General features: G+C 41.4%; 1 protein-coding gene across 1 annotated transcript in view; it reads right to left on the minus strand.

Annotated features, from left to right (window-relative positions):
* Positions 1 to 448: 448 nt before the first annotated feature.
* LHFPL1 (LHFPL tetraspan subfamily member 1) overlaps positions 449 to 22,146 on the minus strand; it is a 47,987-nt gene continuing 26,289 nt past the window's right edge. The window contains exon 3 of the mRNA XM_061179089.1: positions 449 to 630. Coding sequence (XP_061035072.1) covers positions 449 to 630 — 182 coding nt within the window. The remainder of the gene's footprint in view (positions 631 to 22,146) is intronic.

Genomic DNA, 22,146 nt, shown 5'->3' on the forward strand with positions numbered 1-22,146 from the left:
TGAAGAGCTGCTTGACTGTGCAGTTACCTTTCAACTGAGGATCTTTCTTATTATTTTGTATGAAGGAGTACTTTGGGAGTTGGGGGCTAGTGGGCACTCACCAGCTAGGTAAACATTTGAGAGAATTATTGTTCTTTTTTTTGGCCACACCGTAGGATCTTAGTTCCCCGACCAGGCATCGAACCTGCGCCCCCTGCATTGGAAGCACGAAGTCTTAACCACTGGACCGCCAGGGAAGTCTGAGAATTATTGTTCTTGATGAATTTTGTAAATAGCCACTGACCCACTTGTTTAAGGGAAACCAAAAATGAATGACTGGGGAGTTAAAAAGCATGCAAACACTGGGTTACACTACTGGCAAGTGGGTAGGAACTGGCCTAGTCTTAGTACCTCTTTTCAAGGCTCCCTTCCCTCCTCTTTCCCACCCTCTCCAATCTTCTGCTAAAGCTCAAGGTTTGAGGCAGTGGTCAAGCTCCATGGCATAAGAATTGGTGTTCCTCATGATGCTCTCCACCAACATGACAGGCTTGGGGTGTCTTCCAGCAAAGCAAGAGAGCCAGGTGCAGATCAACATGGCTGCAGCTGCGCCACCTCCAGCACAGTAATACGCCCAGCCAAGCCGACAGGTACCTGTGGAAACAGGGACAGAGACATGAGGGTTAGAGTGTCTTCTCATACATTCTCTTTGAGATGTTAGGGTTAAAGTGAGAGTAGGAACCAGTGAATGTGACTGGGCTTACTCTTTCCTCCCTTGCTGATGGCTGGTATTAGCTTTAGCAAGAGGTTATAAAATTTTATTCTGTTACAGTAGGAACCTGGGGGTGGTGTTGGTGGTGGCAGTGGTGGTGATGCTAATGACAGTGATGACAAGAACAACTTGATCAAGTGTCAAGAACTATGCTAAGCTCTTTAGACATATATTTCACTGATCATTATAGTAACTATATGAGTTAGCTACTCTTATTATCCCTGTTTTATACAAGATGAGGCAACCAAGGCACAGGTTAAGTTAATTGTGAAAAATCACACAGAAAGTGGTAGAGTCGGGATATAAACCCTGGCTCATCTTGACTCTGAAGCTCCACAGTTTTAACCACACTGATATATTACAGTTCATGGACTGTTTTCAAAGAACTATATCCTTTATCATCAGGAAATTTGCAGGCAAAATCAAATCCCTTGCTCCGGACCACGTGTCTCTATCCTAACCTAATTTTTCAACATCCAGGGAGGAAATATGCATTGGAATCAAGGCCAAGCTTCTAAGGGGTAGTTTCAGTTTGAAGGATAATGGGAAAGGTCACCTGCTCAAAAATATCCACCCCACAACTTATCATTCATTCTACCAGAGGTAGATTCTTTCCTTTGAAGTGTTTGAGTTTTTTCAGAGATCCGTCAGAAAAGGTCAATGCCCAAAGAAAGAGAGCTATTATATTACAAGGGATCAGAATAATAAATAACCGCTAAAATCAAGTGCTTAAGCAAATAGGACTCCAGAAATTGGAGTAGATGTCCAGTGATACAAAATTGCAGAGGAATTCTGAGAAAAAAAGGTGGGCAGTGACTTTCACCTACCTCACTGTCTTGCAGAAAGTGAGTCCTGCCTATAGTCAGTCAGGTGGGGATGTCAAGACTGATCTTCATGACAATTTACTTTTTTTTATTAAAGTATAGTTAATTTACAAGATTATATTAGTTTCAGGTGTACAACATAGTGACTCAGTATTTTTACAGATTATACTCCATTAAAAGTTATTATAAGATAATGGCTATAATCCCCTGTGCTATGGAATATATCCTTGTTGCTTCTCTACTTTACACACAGTAGTGTGTAGCTCTTAATCCCATACCCCTGTCTTGTCTCTCCCCCCTTTCCTCTCCCCACTGGTAACAGAGTTGGTATTCCATATCTGTGAGTCTGTTTCTGTTTTGCCATGTACGTTCATTTGTATTATTTTTTTAGATTCCACATATAAGTGATACCATACAGTATTTGTCTTTCTCTGTCTGACAAACCACTAAGCATAATATTCTCTAGGTCCATCCATGTATCTGCAAATGGCAGAATTTCATTCTTTTTTATGATGGAGTAATATTCCACTGTATGTATATGTATGTATGTATGTATATATATACCACATCTTCTTTATCCATTTATCTGTTGATGGACATTTGGGTTTCTTCCATATGTTGTCTATTGTAAATAGTGCTGCTATGAACATTGGGGTGCACGTATCTTTTTGAACTAGTGTTTTTGTTTTTTCCTGATATATACCCAGGAGTGGAATTGCTGGGTCATATAGTAGTTTTTTGAGGACTCTCCAAACTGTTTTCCATAATGTCTAAAGCAATTTATATTCCCACCAACAGAGTACACGTGTTCCCTTTTCTCTATATCCTCACCAACATTTGTTATTTGTAGACTTTTTGATGATAGCCATTCTGACAGGTGTGAGGTGATGTCTCATTGTTTGTTTGACTTGAATTTCTCTGATAATTAGCAATATTGAGTATATTTTCATGTGCCTGTTGGCCATCTGTATGTCTTCTTTGGGAAAATGTCTATTCAGATCTTCTGTACAATTTTGACTGGGTCGTTTCTTTTTATGATATTAAGTTATATGAGCTATTTGTATATTTTGGATATTAACCACTTGTAGGTCATATCATTTGCAAATATTTTCCTCCATTTCATAGGTTGTCTTTTTATTTTGTTGATAGTTTCCTTTGCTGTGCAAAAGCTTTTAAGTTTAATTAGGTCCCATTTGCTTATTTTTGCTTTTATTTCTTTTGCCTTGGGAGACAGATACAAAAAAGACATTGCTACAATTTATGTCAAAGAGTGTTCTGCCTATGTTCTCTCCTAGGAATTTTATGGTTTCAGATCTTACATTTAGATCTTTAATCCATTTTGAGTTTATTTTTGTATATGGTATGAGGAAATCTTATTGTTTTACATGTAGCAGTCCAGTTTTCCCAGCACCAGTTTTTTTTTTTTTTAACAGTTTACATCTCTTTATTCTCAAAACAGGATCACAAGACATTTGCTATAAGTTACTGGGTAGATTAGTTCTTTTTTTTTTTTAACATCTTTATCGGAGTATAATTGTTTTACAATGGTGTGTTAGTTTCTGCTTCAAAACAAAGTGAATCAGTTATACATATACATATATCCCCATATCTCTTCCCTCTTGCGTCTCCCTCCCTCCCACCCTCCCTATCCCACCCCTCTAGGTGGTCACAAAGCACCGAGCTGATCTCCCTGTGCTATGTGGCTGCTTCCCACTAGCTATCTATTTTACATTTGGTAGTGTATATATGTCCATGCCACTCTCTCACTTTGTCCCAGCTTACCATTCCCCCTCCCTGTATCCTCAAGTCCATTCTCTAGTAGGTCTGCGTCTTTATTCCCGTCTTGCCCCTAGGTTCTTCATGACCTTTTTTTTTTTCCTTAGATTCCATATACATGTGTTAGCATACGGTATTTGTTTTTCTCTTTCTGACTTACTTCACTCTGTATGACAGACTCTAGGTCCATCCACCTCACTACAAATAACTCAATTTTGTTTCTTTTTATGGCTGAGTAATATTCCATTGTATATATGTGCCACATCTTCTTTATCCATTCATCTGTCGATGGACACTTAGGTTGCTTCCATGTCCTGGCTATTGTAAATAGAGCCCAGCACCACTTACTAAAGAGACTGTTGTATATTCTTGCCTCTTTTGTCATGAATTAATTGACCATAGTGTGTGGGTTTATTTCTGGGCACTCTATTCTCTTCCATTGATCTATGTGTCTGTTTTTGTGCCAGTACCATGCTGTTTGATTATTGTAGCTTTTTAGTATAGTCTGAAATCTGGGAGGGTTATACCTCCAGGTTTGTTCTTTTTTCTCAAGATTGCTTTGGCAATTTGGAGTCTTTTGTAGTTCCATATGAATTTTAGGATTATGTGTTCTAGCTCAGTGAAAAATATCATGGGTATTTTAATAGGGATTGCATTAAATCTGTAGATTTCTTTCTTTCTGTGGTATGGCCATTTTAGCAATATTAATTCTTCTAATTCAAGAGCATGAAATAGGTTTCCATTTCTTTGTTTCATCTTCAGTTTCCTTCATCAATGTTTTATAGCTTTCAGAGTATAGGTCTTTTACCTCTTTGGTTAAGTCTATTCCTAAGTATTTTATTCTTTTTAATGCAATTTTAAAACTGATTTTTTTTTACTTTCTTTTTCTGATAGTTCATTAACAATGTATAGAAAAGCAACAGATTTCTGTATATTAATCTCATATCCTGCAACTTTATAGAATTCACTTATTCTAATCGTTTTCTGGTGGAGACTTTAGGGTTATCTCTACGTTGTATCATGTCATCTGTAAGTAGTGACAGTTTTACTTCTTTGTTCCAATTTGGATGCTTTTAATTAATTTCTTTTTCTTGTCTGATTGCTGTGGCTAGGACTTCCAATACTATGTTAAATAGAAGCGACAAGAGTGGGCATCCTTGGCTTGTTCCTGAATTTAAAGGAAAGGATTTCAGCTTTTCACTGTTGAGTATGATGTTAGTTGTGGGTTTGCTGTAAATGATCTTTATTATACTGAGATACGTTCGCTCTATACCCACTTTGATGAGAATTTTTATCATGAATGGATATTGAATTTTGTCAAATGTTTTTGCTGCATCTTTTGAGATGATCATGTGGTATTTATCCTTTCTTTTATTAATTCATGTATCACATTGATTGATTTGCGAATATTGAAGCGTTCTTGCATCCCTGGAATAAATCCCACTTGATCATGGTGTATGATACTTTTTATATATTGTTGAATTTGGTTTGCTGATATTTTGTTGAGGATTTTTGCATCTATGTTCATCAAAGATATTGGCCTGTAATTTTCTTTTTTTTGTAGTATCTTTGTTTGCTTTTGGTATCAGGGTAATGGTGGCCTCATAGAACGAATCTGGGAGTGTTCCCTCCTCTTCAATTTTTTGAATAGTTTGAGAAGGATAGGTATCATCTTTTCTTTATATGTTTGATACAGTAGAATTCCCATGTGAAGCCAACAAGTCCTGGACTTTTGTTTGCAGGAAGTTTTTAAATTACAAATTCAATTTGACTACTAGTGATCAGTCTGTTCAAATTATCTGTTTTTTCTTGATTCAGTATTGGCAGGTTGTATGTTTCTAGAAATTTTCTTTCTTCTAGGCTGTCTAATTTGTTGGCATATAACTATTCATAATATTCTCATTATTTTTTGTATCTCTGTGGTATCGGTTGTTATTTCTCCTCTTTCATTTCTTATTTTGTTTACCTGGGCCTTCTCTCTTTTCTTCTTGGTGAACAAATTTTATCAGTTTTGTTTACCTTTTCAAAAAATAGATATTGGTTTCATTGATCTCTTCTATTTTTTAATCTTTATTTAATTATTTCCTCTCTGATCTTTATTATTTCCTTCCTCTGCTGACTTTGGGCTTTTTTTGTTTGTTTGTTCTTTTTCTATTTCCTTTAGGTGGTAGGTTAGGTTGTTTAATTGAGATTTTTCTTTTTTCTTGAGGAAGGCCTTTGTTGCTATAAACTTCCCTCTTAGAACTGCTGTTGCTGCATCTCATAGATTTGGGAGTGTTGTGTTTCCATTTTCATTTGTCTCAAGGTATTTTCTGATTTACTCTTTGATTTCTTCATTGACCCATTTTTTTCTTTTTTTTTTTTTCTGAGCTGTGTGGCATGCGGGATCTTAGTTCCCTGACCACGGATCAAACCTGTGCCCCCTCCATTGGGAGTTCAGCGTCTTAACCACTGGACCACCAGGGAAGTCCCAACCCATTGTTTTTTAGTAGCATGTTGCTTCATCTCCATGTGTTTGGGCTGGAGATGGGGGGGCTACAGCTGGAGCCGGTGTGAGGTGGGACTTCTGCTCTGTTCAGTGGCTGTCACCACCCTATCAAGGGTGGGATCTGATCCCATGTTGCTGGAGCAGAAGCTCTGAAGTTTGAGCCCAAGCTGGCTCTGTTGCCTTTATGTGTGTGTTTTCCCCTCTCCCCAAACTAGGACCCTTGCCCCAGAGATGGGGAGTGCTGAAGCAAAGGGGCCCTGTGCAGGCTCTCTGCACAAGTCAGCCACAGACAGAGATCCAAGCTGTCTCCGATGCGCTGCCTCTACAGGCGCCTGCAATTGTTTCCTCTCTCTGCTCAGACACAGCCTCAGGTGCAAGTCCCCTTTGTCCCTCATAGCTGCCACCCATACCCTGTTGTGGAGCCACACCACAAGGCAGGCAGGGCCCATGTGAACTCTCAGCGTATACTGGGGGATGAGCTATAGTGGAATGGCCACCATCAGAGGTCTAGGCTGCTTCTGATGTACTGCTTGAGTAAGCGCCAATGATAGCCACTGCTGTTCCACCGAGGTTCTGCCCTGAGACCTGATCACCTCTGTATCCCATGGTCGAGTCTTCTCCTCGCTTGTGGCTGCCCCAGATCCAGTGCTGCACTATGATGTGGAGTGAGTGGGGCTGGAGTGTTTTCTTGGCTTGGGCTGGGAAGCAGCGGAGCAGTTGTGGGAAACTCAGCAGCCACCAGAGCAGACCTCTCTCTGCCCTGCTTAGGGGGCAAGCAAGCGTGCATACACAAGCACATGCTCCTCAAGAGCAGAGTCCAGGCTTCCTACTAGCCCTCCTGTTAGTCCCTTTGGTTTTCCAACCAGCCAAGGTGACTTTTCTCCTATGCATAGGACCCCGGGACTGAGGCACACAATCTGTGGCTCTCACCGGTCAATCCTCAAGTTGGGTCTCCATCTTTGCATTCTCCCTTTTCCTCTGAGTCCCTTCCCAGGGACGTAGGTCCTGACCCAATCACTTTTCTTCCCTTCCTACCCAATTACATGTGTATCTTTCGTACAGACTTGGTTGTGCACGAGTCCTTCTGCCAGTTTCCAGATGATTTTCGGTGAGAATTTTTCCACATATGGATGCATTTTTGATGTTTGTATGGGGGGAGGTGAGCCTCATGTCCTCTCACTCCACCATCTTGATTGATCTCCCCTCACGACAATTTACTTTTCAGTAACCAATTATTTCTCTTCACATGGTTCCCAGTGAACCTTAATTTTCCTTCTTTTAAATGTCTGGTTGCCATGTTATATAAAGAGTCTAAGATGCCCCCAAGTCAGGCTGCTTTGCTTTTCCATTAGGGCCAGGCTAATTTATCCCAAATTTCCTACCTCAGGAATAATCTTTCTACCACCAGGTCATCACTCATGCTGTCTCTCCTGCCATGAACCGCTTCTTTCCTCTTATTCACCAATTCACATCTTCCTCAGAATACTCTTCAGGACTCAGCACCTCCAGGAAGTCTTCCCTGACTAACCCCAATGGGCTCGAGTCACCTCAACCAAGTAGCCCTCCAGGAATTCATCTATATACCCCTTATGTAGGTGTACTTGTTAGGCAAAATGTTGGAAGGAAGATTTTTATATCATGTATTTTTCACCTACTCTTTACCCCCTTCCAGATTGTTGGCTCAACAGAGTGAATGTATTTGTTTCTTTCTTGATAATGCTCCCATGCTCTGTCAACACTGGGTGCTCAGTATGATTTAGCCTAACAATACTTCAAAGATGGATACACTTGCATTTTTAACCCTTAACACCCAAACTTATGACTTAAATTTTGAATTAAAATTACAAAATCAGCTATTCTATTTGTTTCTGGAATGTGCTATAAGGCCTATGCACATTCTGTTCCCTTTGCCTAAAATGCTTAGTGCATGTACACATGTACACATACACTTCCCACCACTCTCTTTGCCTAGTGAATGTTCAACCATTCTTCAGAGCTCAACTCGATCATTAATTCCTTAGTGAAGCCTTGCCTGACATCCCTAAGTCAAATTCCATCAAAAACCCTCATTAGGAGGGAGGGGCAAGATGGCGGAAGAGTAAGACGCGGAGATCACCTTCCTCCCCACAGATACATGAGAAATACATCTACACGTGGAACTGCTCCTACAGAACACCCACTGAACGCTGGCAGAAGACGTCAGACCTCCCAAAAGGCAAGAAAATCCCCACGTACTTGGGTAGGGCAAAAGAAAAAAGAAATAACAGAGACATAAGAATAGGGACGGGACCTGCACCAGTGGGAGGGAGCTGTGAAGGAGGAAAGGTTTCCACACACTAGGAAGCCCCTTCGTGGGCAGAGACTGCGGGTAGCAGAGGGGGGAAGCTTCGGAGCCACGGAGGAGAGCGCAGCCACATTGGTGCGGAGGGCAAAGCGGAGATTCCCGCACAGAGGAGTGGTGCCGACCAGCACTCACCAGCCCGAGAGGCTTGTCTGCTCAGCCGCCGGGGCGGGCGGGGCCTGGGAGCTGGGGCTCAGGCTTCGGTGCTAGCCGGGAGGGAGTCCGGGAAAAAGACTGCGGCTGCCAAAGAGGCAAGAGAATTTTTCTTGCATCTTTGTTTCGCGGCGCGCAAGGAGAGGGGATTCAGAGCGCCGCCTAAACGAGCTCCAGAGACGGGCGCGAGCCGCGGCTATCAGCGCGGATCCCACAGCAACAGGGACGCAGAGGGAAAAACGGAGAGATTCCCGCACAGAGGCTCGGCGCCGAGCAGCACTCTCCAGCCCGAGAGGCTTGTCTGCTCACCCGCCGGGGCGGGTGGGGGCTGGGAGCTGAGGTGCGGGCTTCGGTCGGATCCCAGGGAGAGGACTGGGGTTGGCTGCGTGAACACAGCCTGAAGGGTCTAGCGCACCACAACTAGCCGGGAGGGTGCACGAGAAAAAGTCTGCAGCTGCCGAAGAGGCAGGAGACTTTTTCTTGCCTCTTTGTTTCGCGGCGTGCAAGGAGAGGGGATTCAGAGCGCCACTTAAACGAACTCCAGAGACGGGCGCGAGCCGCGGCTATCAGCGCGGACCCCAGAGACGGGCATGAGACGCTAAGGCTGCTGCTGCCGCCACCAAACAGCCTGTGGGCGAGCACAGGTCATTCTCCACACCGCCCCTCCCGGGAGCCTGTGCAGCCCGCCACGGCCAGGCTCCCGTAATCCGGGGACAACTTCCCCGGGAGAGCGCACGGCGCGCCTCAGGCTGCTGCAACGTCACGCCGGCTTCTGGCGCCGCAGGCTCGCCCCGCCTCCTCCGTACCGCTCCCTCCCCCCGGCCTGACTGAGCCAGAGCCCCCGAATCAGCTGCTCCTTTAACCCCGTTCTGTCTGGGCGGGGAACAGACGCCCTCAGGGGACCTACATGCAGAGGCGGGTCCAAATCCAAAGCTGAACCCCGGGAGCTGTACGAACAAAGAAGAGAAAGGGAAATCTCTCCCAGCAGCCTCAGAAGCAGCGGATTAAAGCTCCACAAACAACTTGATGTGCCTGCATCTGTTGAATACCTGAATAGACAACGAATCATCCCAAATTTAGGAGATGGACTTTGGGAGCAGGATATATTAACTTTTCCCCTTTTCCTTTTTTTTGTGAGTGTAGATGTGTATGCTTCTGGGTGAGATTTTGTCTGTATAGCTTTGCTCTCACCGTTAGTCCTAGGGTTAGGTCCGTCCGTTTTGTTTTGTTTTGTTTTTTTTTTTTTTTTTTGGCTTAAAAAATTTTTTCTTTCCCTAATAAATGTTTTCTTAATAATTTTTTCCTTATTTTCTATTTTTAAAAAAATTTTTAATAAGTTTTTTCACATTTTTTATTTTAAAAAATTAAAAAATTTTTTTTCTTAATAAATTTTTTCTAAATAATTTTTTTCTTATTTTTAGTATAAAAAATTAATAAATCTATTTTTAAAAATTAAAAAAAAATTTTTTTTCTTAATAAATTTACTCTTAATAATTTTTTTTCTTATTTTTTATTATAATTGTTTTATTTTATTTTATTTTATCCTCTTTTTTTCTTTCTTTCCATTTTTTCTCCCTTTTATTCTGAGCCATGTGGATGAAAGGCTCTTGGTGCTCCAGCCAGGCATCAGGGCTGTGCCTCTGAGGTGGGAGAGCCAACTTCAGGACACTGGTCCACAAGAGACCTCCCAGCTCCACGTAATACTAAACGGCGAAAAGCTATCACAGATCTCCATCTCAACATCAAGACCCAGCTTCACTCAACGACCAGCAAGCTACAGTGCTGGACACCCTATGCCAAACAACTAGCAAGAGAGGAACACAGCCCCATCCATTAACAGAGAGGCTGCCTAAAATCATAATAAGGCCACAGACACCCCAAAACACACCACCAGACGTGGACGAACCCACCAGAAAGACAGCATCCAGCCTCATCCACCAGAACACAGGCACTAGTTCCCTCCACCAGGAAACCTACACAACCCACTGAACCAACCTTAGCCACTGGGGACAGATACCAAAAACAATGGGAACTACGAACCTGCAGCCTGTGAAAAGGAGACCCCAAACACAGTAAGATAAGCAAAATGAGAAGACAGAAAAACACACAGCAGATGAAGGAGCAGGGTCAAAACACACCAGACCTAACAAATGAAGAGGAAATAGGTAGTCTACCTGAAAAAGAATTCAGAATAATGATAGTAAGGATGATCCAAAGTCTTGGAAATAGAATAGACAAAATGCAAGAAACATTTAACAAGGATGTAGAAGAACTAAAGAGGAACCAAGAAACGATGGCAAGCACAATAAATGAAATTAAAAATACTCTAGATGGGATCAATAGCAGAATAACTGAGGCAGAAGAACGGATAAGTGACCTGGAAGATAAAATGGTGGAAATAACTACTGCAGACCAGAATAAAGAAAAAAGAATGAAAAGAACTGAGGACAGTCTCAGAGACCTCTGGGACAACATTAAACGCACCAACATTCGAATTATAGGGGTCCCAGAAGAAGAAGAGAAAAAGAAAGGGACTGAGAAAATATTTGAAGAGATTATAGTTGAAAACTTCCCTAATATGGGAAAGGAAATAGTTAATCAAGTCCTGGAAGCACAGAGAGTCCCATACAGGATAAATCCAAGGAGAAACACACCAAGACACATACTAATCAAACTATCAAAAATTAAATATAAAGAAAACATATTAAAAGCAGCAAGGGAAAAACAACAGATAACACACAAGGGCATCCCCATAAGGTTAACAGCTGATCTTTCAGCAGAAACGCTGCAAGCCAGAAGGGAGTGGCAGGATATACTTAAAGTGATGAAGGAGAAAAACCTACAACCAAGATTACTCTACCCAGCAAGGATCTCATTCAGATTTGATGGAGAAATTAAAACCTTTACAGACAAGCAAAAGCTGAGAGAGTTCAGCACCACCAAACCAGCTTTACAACAAATGCTAAAGGAACTTCTCTAGGCAAGAAACACAAGAGAAGGAAAACACCTACAATAACAAACCCAAAACATTTAAGAAAATGGGAATAGGAACATACATATCGATAATTACCTTAAATGTAAATGGATTAAATGCTCCCACCAAAAGACACAGACTGGCTGAATGGATACAAAAACAAGACCCATATATATGCTGTCTACAAGAGACCCACTTCAGACCTAGAGACACATACAGACTGAAAGTGAGGGGATGGAAAAAGATATTCCATGCAAATGGAAATCAAAAGAAAGCTGGAGTAGCAATTCTCATATCAGACAAAATAGACTTTAAAATAAAGACAATTACAAGAGACAAAGACGGACACTATATAATGATCAAGGGATCGATCCAAGAGGAAGGTATAACAATTGTAAATATTTATGCACCCAACATAGGAGCACCTCAATACATAAGGCAAATACTAACAGCCATAAAAGGGGAAATCGACAGTAACACAATCATAGTAGGGGACTTTAACACCCCACTTTCACCAATGGACAGATCATCCAAAATGAAAATAAATAAGGAAACACAAGCTTTAAATGATACATTAAACAAGATGGACTTAATTGATATTTATAGGACATTCCACCCAAAAACAACAGAATACACATTTTTCTCAAGTGCTCATGGAACATTCTCCAGGATAGATCATATCTTGGGTCACAAATCAAGCCTTGGTAAATTTAAAAAAATTGAAATCGTATCAAGTATCTTTTCCGACCACAACGCTATGAGACTAGATATCAATTACAGGAAAAGATCTGTAAAAAATACAAACACATGGAGGCTACACAATACACTACTTAATAACGAAGTGATCACTGAAGAAATCAAAGGGGAAATCAAAAAATACCTAGACACAAATGACAATGGAGACACGACGATCCAAAACCTATGGGATGCAGCAAAAGCAGTTCTAAGAGGGAAGTTTATAGCAATACAAGCCTACATCAAGAAACAGGAAACATCTCGAATAAACAACCTAACCTTGCACCTAAAGCAATTAGAGAAAGAAGAACAAAAAAACCCCAAAGCTAGCAGAAGGAAAGAAATCATAAAGATCAGATCAGAAATAAATGAAAAAGAAATGAAGGAAACAATAGCAAAAATCAATGAAACTAAAAGCTGGTTCTTTGAGAAGATAAACAAAATTGATAAACCATTAGCCAGACTCATCAAGAGAAAAAAGGAGAAGACTCAAATTAATAGAATTAGAAATGAAAAAGGAGAAGTAACCACTGACACTGCAGAAATACAAACGATCATAAGAGATTACTACAAGCAACTCTATGCTAATAAAATGGACAACCTGGAAGAAATGGACAGATTCTTAGAAATGCACAACCTGCTGAGACTGAACCAGGAAGAAATAGAAAATATGAACAGACCAATCACAAGCACTGAAATTGAAACTGTGATTAAAAATCTTCCAACACACAAAAGCCCAGGACCAGATGGCTTCACAGGCGAATTCTATCAAACATTTAGAGAAGAGCTAACACCTATCCTTCTCAAACTCTTCCAAAATATTGCAGAGGGAGGAACACTCCCCAACTCATTCTACGAGGCCACCATCACCCTGATACCAAAACCAGGCAAAGATGTCACAAAGAAAGAAAACTACAGGCCAATATCACTGATGAACATAGATGCAAAAATCCTGAACAAAATACTAGCAAACAGAATCCAACAGCACATTAAAAGGATCATACACCATGATCAAGTGGGGTTTATTCCAGGAATGCAAGGATTCTTCAATATATGCAAATCAATCAACGTGATACATCATATTAACAAATTGAAGGAGAAAAACCATATGATCATCTCAATAGATGCAGAGAAAGCCTTCGACAAAATTCAACACCCATTTATGATAAAAGTCCTGCAGAAAGTAGGCATAGAGGGAACTTTCCTCAACATAATAAAGGCCGTATATGACAAACCCACAGCCAACATTGTCCTCAATGGTGAAAAACTGAAACCATTTCCACTAAGATCAGGAACAAGACAAGGTTGCCCACTCTCACCACTATTATTCAACATAGTTTTGGAAGTGTTAGCCACAGCAATCAGAGACGAAAAAGAAATAAAAGGAATCCAAATCGGAAAAGAAGAAGTAAAGCTGTCACTGTTTGCAGATGACATGATACTATACATAGAGAATCCAAAAGATGCTACCAGAAAACTACTAGAGCTAATCAATGAATTTGGTAAAGTAGCAGGATACAAAATTAATGCACAGAAATCTCTTGCATTCCTGTATACTAATGATGAAAAATCTGAAAGTGAAATTAAGAAAACACTCCCGTTTACCATTGCAACAAAAAGAATAAAATACCTAGGAATAAACCTACCTAAGGAGACAAAAGACCTGTATGCAGAAAATTATAGGACGCTGATGAAAGAAATTAAAGATGATACAAATAGATGGAGAGATATACCATGTTCTTGGATTGGAAGAATAAACATTGTGAAAATGACTCTGCTACCCAAAGCAATCTACAGATTCAATGCAATCCCTATCAAACTACCACTGGCATTTTTCACAGAACTAGAACAAAAAATTTCACAATTTGTATGGAAACACAAAAGACCCCGAATAGCCAAAGCAATCTTGAGAACGAAAAATGGAGCTGGAGGAATCAGGCTCCCTGACTTCAGACTATATTACAAAGCTACAGTAATCAAGACAGTTTGGTACTGGCACAAAAACAGAAATATAGATCAATGGAACAGGATAGAAAGCCCAGAGATAAGCCCACGCACATATGGTCACCTTATCTTTGATAAAGGAGGCAAGCATATACAGTGGAGAAAAGACAGCCTCTTCAATAAGTGGTGCTGGGAAAATTGGACAGGTACATGTAAAAGTATGAAATTAGAACACTCCCTAACACCATACACAAAAATAAACTCAAAATGGATTAAAGACCTAAGTGTAAGGCCAGACACTATCAAACTCTTAGAGGAAAACATAGGCAGAACACTGTATGACATAAGTCACAGCAAGATCCTTTTTGACCCAGGTCCTAGAGAAATGGAAATAAAAACACAAATAAACAAATGGGACCTAATGAAACTTAAAAGCTTTTGCACAGCAAAGGAAACCATAAACAAGACGAAAAGACAACCCTCAGAATGGGAGAAAATATTTGCAAATGAAGCAACGGACAAAGGATTAATCTCCAAGATTTACAAGCAGCTCATGCAGCTCAATAACAAAAAAACAAACAACCCAATCCAAAAATGGGCAGAAGACCTAAATAGACATTTCTCCAAAGAAGAGATACAGATTGCCAACAGACACATGAAAGAATGCTCAACATCTTTAATCATTAGAGAAATGCAAATCAAAACTACAATGAGGTATCATCTCACACCGGTCAGAATGGCCATCATCAAAAAATCTAGAAACAATAAATGCTGGAGAGGGTGTGGAGAAAAGGGAACACTCTTGCACTGTTGGTGGGAATGTAAATTGATACAGCCACTATGGAGAACAGTATGGAGGTTCCTTAAAAAACTAAAAATAGAACTACCATATGACCCAGCAATCCCACTACTGGGCATATACCCTGAGAAAACCATAATTCAGAAAGAGTCATGTACCAAAATATTCATTGCAGCTCTGTTTACAATAGCCAGGACATGGAAGCAACCTAGGTGTCCATCATCGGATGAATGGATAAAGAAGATGTGGCACATATATACAATGGAATATTACTCAGCCATAAAAAGAAATGAAATGGAGGTGTTTGTAATGAGGTGGATGGAGTTAGAGTCTGTCATACAGAGTGAAGTAAGTCAGAAAGAGAAAAACAAATACAGTATGCTAACACATATATATGGAATCTAAGGGAAAAAAAAAAAAAAAAGAGGTCATGAAGAACCTAGTGGCAAGATGGGAATAAAGACACAGACCTACTAGAGAATGGACTTGAGGATATGGGGAGGGGGAGGGGTGAGATGTGACAGGGTGAGAGAGTGTCATGGACATATATACACTACCAAATGTAAAATAGATAACTAGTGGGAAGCAGCCGCATAGCACAGGGAGATCAGCTCGGTGCTTTGTGACCACCTAGAGGGGTGGGATAGGGAGGGTGGGAGGGAGGGAGATGCAAGAGGGAAGAGATATGGCAACATATGTATATGTGTAACTGATTCACTTTGTTGTAAAGCAGAAGCTAGCACACCATTGTAAAGCAATTATACTTCAATAAAGATGTTTAAAAAAAAACAAAAACCCTCATTAGTACAGTGTACCTTTCCTTCTGTACTTGAATGAATTAATGAATTCCTTATGCTCTCCCATGGCAAGTGTCAAATCTTAGTTCTTCAGAGGAGATGGTACTTTACCAATAGACTTAGGCAGTCATATGATTTCCTGAAGTCCCATAGCCCCACCCAAACTCATGGTGAGAGCAACAACAGTAGCTACTGAAACAATGAAACCTTCAGAGAGAGGGGGTAAATCTGAAAGAGAAGCCTTCTTAAAGAAAGGAATCCAACTATCTACAAAGTAACCTCCACGTGTATAATAATAGTGGAACTCTGGGAAGAGTAAACTGAAAAATAAGATGTTGAAGCAAGCAGCCAATAGATCTGGATCCCCCCTCCAACCTTGTCATACCTCCTTTTAGACACTGACTCACTCACTCAGTAAAAGTAGGAGGTTTTATATAATGCTTTGTGTTTCACAGAGTGAAAATGCTAGAGATGGGCAAACCTTCAACTTTTACCATCCTTGGAAGGAAGGCTACAGGCTGTATTGCACCCACTTCCCAGACAAGAATGTGAGGCTCAGTCAAAAGCCCTAGGAACCCTCTCAGAAGCAGAGGTTAGAGGCAGGGATCCAGACCAAGTATCTTTACTTTCAATCTGGTTCTCTGCCCTCTACTGTTTTCCTCATACTCCCAAAAGCCATTTTCCTCTTACAGGACACTTAACCTGTAAACTCTAAAGAGGGAGCTCCTAAATCAATTTGCAATAGACTCACCTGAGCTTCTCTCCTACCCCTCCAACAAAATTCTCCTGTGCTCACATAGCAGAGTAGACAGGAGCCAGCTCTTGGGGTGGGCCCACTGTTGGGAAGCTTCCTCCTCTCTGGCATGCTCCCAATCTAGTCTAGAGAGGCATCAGAAGCCTCATTCTGTTTCTTCAGTTGCCTGTCAGTTCATCCCCCCACTGGAGTAGCAGGGCTTTTTCTATTAGGTACATGCACCCTGGGACCAGGGAAAGACTCGTTTCTGTAAATGAAAGGAATAAATGCATAGCGTGCCATTACTCCAAAGCCCTAAGCAGGAAGAAAGCTGACACAGTGGGCAGCCCAGAGTGAAGAGCTAGCTAGAAAGGCCTTAATAAACCTTATTGAAGTCAAGTCAGAACCAGGTGTCACTGGGCTGGGAACCAACACCAAAGTGCCCCCTTTGCCACCCCAAGTGCAGAGTTTCCTCTCACAGAGATGCCTATTAGGCCACTGAACAGCATCTAAGCCCAAGGCTGCTGCCACACAAGAAACCAAAGAGAAATAGAGGAAATATATCTTCTATCCAGTCCTCTCCCTACAACCCTACCTGTTATCTGCTTGAGGGAACAGAGATGTTACATGACTAGCATTGGAAAAGGGGAAAAAAAGCAAAGCTTTGAAGAACTACATTTCCAAGTTGAGAGCTGCTGTCATTACTCACGTACTCCACAGAAAGCTTGGACACTGGTCTGATGGCCGACAGAGGAACTCGTGTTTTCTATGGAAGGAGGCAAATGTAGGGAGTAGTGGCAATGAACTACCACACTTTACCTCCAATCACCTTTTAGTGAAGTCTCATGGACCATCACCAATCCCTAAATTCTATTCCTTGAAGTATAGTTGATCCTTCTATTCATCTGACAAATATTTATCAAGTACCTACTATGTGCCATACATTTTGAATACACCATCTCATTTGATTCTCACAACAGCCATGATTATTTCCATTCAGAGCTGAGGAAACCGAATCTCAGAAAGGTAAATTACTTTACCAACTTAAAAATGTCAGAGTTGAGATTTGAATGCCAAGACTAAGTCCATGGTCATCCGTTTCAACCATGCCAGGAGAGTGGAGTCAAGGATACAAATTACTATGGTCCAAGTTTTATGAGACAGTATGATACCTTCAACTAATCACTTCACCTTTCTTGGTCTCAAGTTCCTTTTCTTAAAGTGAAGGGAATTTTACTGGAGAGGTTTCTAAAGGCACCTTTTAATTCAAATTTTCCATTCTACTATGAATGTGATAAATGCTTTAAGCGACATATGAGTAATATAGTCCAGTAACATCCAGGGAAAGAATTATTTGTAGCTTGGAGGATTCAGGCTCAGATAGGGCTTTATAGAGGAGATAGCATTTCAACCAGACTTTAATAGTGGGACGTGGGCATTCTGTGCAGGGGGAGAGGTTGGTGTGAGCAAAGTTATATAAGCGAGAAAGCAGATCACATGTTTCAGAAAAGAAGCTGTAGATGGCAAATAATAAGCTGAATCTAGACCAGGAAGGACCATGAAATCTGTCATCTTTCCCACAAGGAGTGGAGAACAATGGAAAGTTTCTGATCAGAGAATGATGTGATACAGCAAGGCTTCTCAACCTTGGCACTATTGACATTTTAGGCCAAAAAATTCTTTGTTGTAATGGGGGGTGGGTGGGGAGTGTTGTTTTGTGCATTGTAACACCCTGACCTCCACCTACTAGATGTCTGCAAATTATCCCTCCACCAATGAACTGTGGAAACCAAAAATATTGACAGACATTTCCAAACAGATGTCCCTGGGGGTGGAGATGCGGGGTCGGGGTGGGGAGTGGATTGCTTTCCATTAAGAACCACTGAGTTGGAGGTACAGTTTGGGAAGATTAACCTAAAAGCTCTGTGTAAAAGGGATTGGAGGTAGTTTTATGCTACAGGCAGGGACCAGTTAACCAGAGGCCAGGGATGCTGTTGACACATCCAACAATACACAAAGCAGCCTCCCACAACAAAAAATGATCTGGCCAAAAATGTTAATATTTTCAAGGTTTATCAACCATCATTTAGGCAAACACCACATGTTTATACTTTGAATTACCTCCAAAACGAATCTTGGTGACTGAAAGGTTACCAGAGCAGAATGGATCCTTCTCCCTCAAGAACAGCTGTGCATGTTTCCTTACTGACCAGGGAAGCTGGCTGAAAGCGGGGCCTGGTCAGCCTTGAGCATTCTAGAGTGCTAGCCCAGGGAAGCTGGAGAAGGTCAAGGAGAGAGATCTCACAAGGTATTGAGAAGAAACTACAAATTCCCTGGGAGTCAAGAGATATATGACATTTCTTTCTTTGAAGAAATCTCTTAACCCTACTGGATCTCAGCTCTCTTGCCCTTAAAATGAGAGAAAATAATTAAGTACCTGTGTAAAGATAGAGCAATAGGACCAGATGAGTTTTTGAGATCCTCTTCAGAAATAGCCAGACTCACTGCTGCCTTGCCTTTTAGATAGAATGCACTGAATGCAATTCCATGCTAGAATTGTTCAAGGACCTGTGTCCCCAGAAAATACTTCAGTGAGCTGACATCACACCTGGGGACTGTGTCTACATACGTGCATAGGTATCTGTGAAGAGAAAGACTGGGTGGCAGGATAGGGGGAGAGAAAAGGTCCTAACTGCAGATTAGCTTTATGCAAAGCTTTTGGATAAGCCCTGAGATAAGCCTGTTCCTTTTTGTGCTCTTCTGTATCATTTCTAACACCCTATCTGTGAGTCATTCTATTCCAGTGTTGAATTTGCTGTGACAAGATCCCTCATAAAAGTTATTAAATCATCACTCAGCAGTGGGCCTGACATTTAAATCAAGACACGTTGCTTTTATTCCAAGTTGCAAATCAAATTGGCTTGGAGTTTGACTCTATTTCCTTTGATTTAGCATTAAGTTATGTTATTATATCTCTGCTGTTTAGAGAACAAATTATCACTGTCTGCTACTTAAACTGACCCCCTCCCTAGAGCCCCAGTCCTATGCTCTTCAGGGACTTGGTGTCTGGCCAGCTGTCAATGGTTCATTAGTGGGAAGGGTTAGCCACAAGCCAATGCTTTTTGTGGGGTCCAACATTGGTGTGCGTGGCAGAGTTGGGAATTAGAGTAAGAATGAGTCCAACAGAGAATATTTCTCTGCAGGAGGCATGGTCATAGTTCTAGCTCAGAAGCCATAAATGCCAGAGAAGTAATCCAAAGAAAAGAGTCCTCCTTGGAGGAAGAGGGGAAAGGCATAAAAAGAGAGTGCGCCCATTTTGGAAGAGAGCTTGACTGTTTCTTACAAAACTAAACATATTCATACCATATGATCCAGCAATCATGCTACTTGGCATTTACCCAAATGAGTTGAAAACTTATGCCCACACAAAAACCTGCACACAGATGTTTACAGCAACTTTATCCATCATTGCCAAAACTTGGAAGCAACCAAGATGTCCTTCATTAGGTAAATGGATACATAAACAGTGGTACATCCAGACAATGGAATATTGTTCAGTGCTGAAATGAGCTCTCAAGCCATGAAAAGACATGGGGGAACCTTAAATGCATATGACTAAGTGAAAGAAGCCATTCCCAAAAGACTACATACTGTACAACTCCAACTATATGACATTCTGGAAAAGGAAAAACTATGGAGAGAGTGAAAGGATCAGTGGTTGGAGGTATGTAGGGAGGAATGAATAGGCAGAGCACAGAGGATTTTTAGAGCACTGAAAATACTCTGTATGATAAATACTGTAATGATGGATGCATGTCATTATACATTTGCCCAAACCTATAGAATGTACAACACCAAGGATGAGCCATAATGTAAACTATGGACTTTGAGTGATTATGAGGTGTCAGTGTAGCTTCATCAGTTGTACCATTCTGGTGGGGGATGTCGATAATGTGGGAGATTGTGCTTATGTGGGAGCAGGGGGCATATGGGAAATCTCTGTACTTTCCCCTCAATTTTGCTGTGAACCTTAAACTGTTTTATTAAAGTCTTAATTAAAAAAAAGAGTGAAGTAAGTCTGTCTTTGGGGTTTCTCAAGTCTTCCATTTTAGAGAATCATCTGATGGAATTCTAGGCTCCTGAAAGGTTGGAGGAGGAGACAGAGAAGCAGGGATATAGAAAGAATAATAACAACCACTAACACCTTGAAAACTGACTATGGCTAGATGAAATGTAATGGAATTTTCAGATACATAAAGTTTTGATTTGATGCAAGAGTTGCCAAAAGTCAAGTTCTGAGAGCTAATACTCCAGAAAAAGGCTTACTTGTGACTTGGGATCAGTGGTAAGAAGCCCCAGATATTAGTGTGGTAGGGGAGAGGTTGATAGAGGCAAGCCTTAGGGAAGGGCAAGAAGGAATAAAGCTGTTTTAAGAAGGTAAACAGCTCAAGGGTGTAGAGAGAAGACTGAATTCCTATACAAAGATGAGATACAAAGTCTAGGAACTCATGGAGTCAGGATGTTGGGAGGTGGTTGAGGTAGAATGCAGAGAGAACCATACTAGCATCTGTTTTTTTCATCTGATATACTCCAATAATCAGGGAATTTGAGAGACACTACTCTAGCCTTAGATAGGCAAGATAAAGGAAGGAGTGACTACATGGACAGAGGAGGACCTGCAGCGGGAACCAGCATATTGCCCTCAACCTCAGCACCCAGAGCGGAGGGACAGGATAGATATGAGATATGCCAGATGTCTGTCTGGGAGCCACTTGGGGGGCCTTCACAGCCTTCATCATATCAAATCAGGCTGCCTGCACTGGCCCTGAGGGCAAGATACTCAGCTACAGAGAGACACCTAAGGTTCCTTTGGAATTCTACAGAGTAGATCAAGAGGGGAAGGACTAGAGAGAGATCAAAGGAGAGAAAGAGACTAAAGGAGGGTCAATGCAGTAGGCGGAAGAGGACGAGAATAAAGGCAGGGGGAGTTTGTTGAGAGAATATTAGAAGATTAGAACACTCGAGAACACGAGGCACACTGAGGAGTGAAGAGATTGAAGAGATTGAGCTCTTCAACAGACCTCTTCCCATTACTGTGGCACCATCTAAGCTTATGAAACCAGAGCTCCAACCCCCCACCCCTTGCTGTTTGGTGTGCATGGTTGGTGCGGGGGGGCGTGGTGAGGAAGAGGGCAGGTTGCTGTTTGCTTATTCAACATATTTTTTGCCACAGGGACCTGAATTTAGTGCTAAGCAGACAGCAGGGTTTTGGAAGAGGCTGGTGGTCCCAGCTGTTCCGAGAAATCCTGCTGACTTTAAGGTCTACATAGGTAGCAGCACAAAAACATTTTCAATGCAGCCAAGGCCAAGCTAAATGAGCAGAGAACTTTCTCTGCTAGATTCAGTACAGATGGATAATTGTTAATGATAAAGCAAAGCCAATGAATTCAAAGGTAATTGCCAAATACCCTTCCCTCCACACCCGCCACAAACCCCAGTAAAAAGATAGCCAAAGCCATGAGAATGGGCTCTCTTCTCTCTCTCTAGGCTGGATATGAGTGTCAGGAAGAGCCCGGATTGGAGGCCCAGAACCTACTGAAGATTCCAGGAGCCTATCAGGCTCCCTTGTCAGAGAAGAAGGGAACAAACAAACAAACCACAAACCAAACAAACAAACAAACAAAAAACCTCTGAAAACTTCAGTAGTTCAGGTAACCATATTATTGTTAGTAGCCACTATTTGGCTGGCTCAGTCAGGTCTGCTAGGGAGGTAGGACATCGTGAGTTGCCAACTCTGTCTTGGTCAAACCCAATGTTCTAAAGGGTAAGGGCAC

This window comes from Eubalaena glacialis, chromosome X, assembly GCF_028564815.1.
Source record: "Eubalaena glacialis isolate mEubGla1 chromosome X, mEubGla1.1.hap2.+ XY, whole genome shotgun sequence".
In the NCBI taxonomy this organism is placed as follows: domain Eukaryota; kingdom Metazoa; phylum Chordata; class Mammalia; order Artiodactyla; family Balaenidae; genus Eubalaena; species Eubalaena glacialis.